Source organism: Trypanosoma cruzi, genomic scaffold (genome assembly GCF_000209065.1).
Source record: "Trypanosoma cruzi strain CL Brener 1047053517091 genomic scaffold, whole genome shotgun sequence".
In the NCBI taxonomy this organism is placed as follows: domain Eukaryota; phylum Euglenozoa; class Kinetoplastea; order Trypanosomatida; family Trypanosomatidae; genus Trypanosoma; species Trypanosoma cruzi.
Genome location: NW_001849308.1, coordinates 28,388 through 30,101, shown reverse-complemented (window position 1 = coordinate 30,101; position 1,714 = coordinate 28,388). Strand labels below are relative to the sequence as shown.

At 45.6% G+C, this 1,714-nt stretch overlaps 1 protein-coding gene across 1 annotated transcript, besides 6 other annotated features; it reads left to right on the top strand.

The window, feature by feature from the left end:
* Tc00.1047053477983.10 (calpain cysteine peptidase, putative) lies at positions 1-547 on the top strand (the record flags this gene model as incomplete). The annotated part of the gene is made up of 1 exon (XM_797369.1): positions 1-547. A coding segment is annotated over one exon (547 nt), but the record flags the coding sequence as incomplete, so codon positions are not given.
* Positions 1-1,714: a sequence feature (heterozygous, Esmeraldo-like haplotype).
* Positions 671-700: a sequence feature (AT_rich).
* Positions 730-844: a sequence feature (A-rich).
* Positions 918-959: a sequence feature (A-rich).
* Positions 1,106-1,133: a microsatellite.
* Positions 1,262-1,288: a sequence feature (AT_rich).

Below are 1,714 nucleotides of genomic sequence, written 5' to 3'. Positions count from 1 at the left end.
GGTTGAACAGAAGGCGGAGTGTATTCTGACGATTTCGCAGGAAAGTAGGCTGAGGCGTCTTGGAAGTGCGAGGAAATTTCGATATGATGCGATGCTTCTTTTTGTCTCGCGTCACATGGCCGCATCGAATATGGAGTTTCTTGCGTGCACGAGCTCCGGTGACATTGAGTCTCCGAGCGACGGTTTTACGTACACCGCGGCACGAGACGTGTCTGTGCGGTGCATCTTTGAACCCGAGCACAGCCCGTATTACGTGATCCCACGTGTGTACCATTTCAGTGATTGGGAAGAAATACCGTTTGTTCTTTCCCTTCTATGCGACACGGTGATTGGGGGGGATGATGCCCAGGTGCACTTCCGCCACTTGGACCCATCCTGTCGCGTCTTTCAAGACATGTCATCCTTCACGGTGGATGCGGAGCTCTGCCGTCCCGTCACGGCAACCTATCAGTGCCGAACTCCTGCTGGTGTTTCGGCCTACGAGGGTCAATGCATCAGACAGCAAACTTGGCGCAGTATGAGACAGATGCATCTGGATGATGGCTAATTATTTTTATGCTTTTTTTTTTTTTTTTGGCGTGTATCTTGTCCGTGATTGTTTGATGGACGCCCATGACAAATAATTTCACACCTTTCCAGACGATGACAGTAAAAAAGTAGGAGCCTCCTCAAAAAAAAAAAAATTTATATGTATATATTTGGGGAGGATGTCATTTGGGTGCATTATCATTTCATTATTATTATTATTTTTATTTTTCTGTGTGTTTCTCTCTGCCGTTTTATCTTTTGGTTTTACATATTTATTTATTTATTTTTATTTATTTTTATTTTATTTTATTTTTATGTGTGTTGTGTGTAGTAATTCCCACTCCGTGTCTCTGCTGCAGAGAGAAAATGGTGGGCCCGATTGTTTTGGGTTCTCCTCTTTTTTTTTTTTTCTTTCTTTATATTTTTTTATTATATGCTTTCCCATTGGTTTTGCTGGCGATGTGTATACCCACCCACCCACCCACACACACACACGCAGCGTCTCTGCGTGGTGTCGAATTCCACGTGTGTTTTCTGCTGCGATACGATGAAACATTTACTGCCCGATGCGAAATACAAGAAAAGAAAAGAAAAAGAAAAAAAAACACGGACGGCAGCGAGCGAAGGTCCCTCGCCCCAACGTCCAGGCAGGAGGCGGCGAGGGAAATGTTGGGGGGAAAAGTGACTGTCATGCTTGTATGTGTGTAGTGCGCCTACCGCCTTCCCGCTTCTCTTTTATTTTATTTTTTATTTTATTTTTCCACCACGTAAGTTGTTGCATTGACACCAGCGAAGAATTACTGTTTTCACACCGACGGAAGTGTCATTAGTTTGGCGTGCCACTTGTTTCTTATTCTTATCTACAGGGCGTGGCTGGGAGGAGGAGACGAGACAAGTCAACACCGTCCCTTTGAGGAATTGTGCCTGCGAGTGTGAAACGGACCCCGCAACGCTTACAGAAGGAAAACAAAAATAAAAGCCAAATGACCACCGAAAATGATGGCTGTTACCTTTTGCTCTTTCCGAGCACATCAGAGGCGATATACGAGGATGAGATGCGTGCTGTTTCCGTAGCGACACCGCTGCCCGATCTTCTTCCGAGGAGTTTTGACGAGATTGAAAGCATGCGGAAGATGCGGAAGGATGCAGAGAGCGGGAAAAAGTACGTGCCGCCACGACATGACTT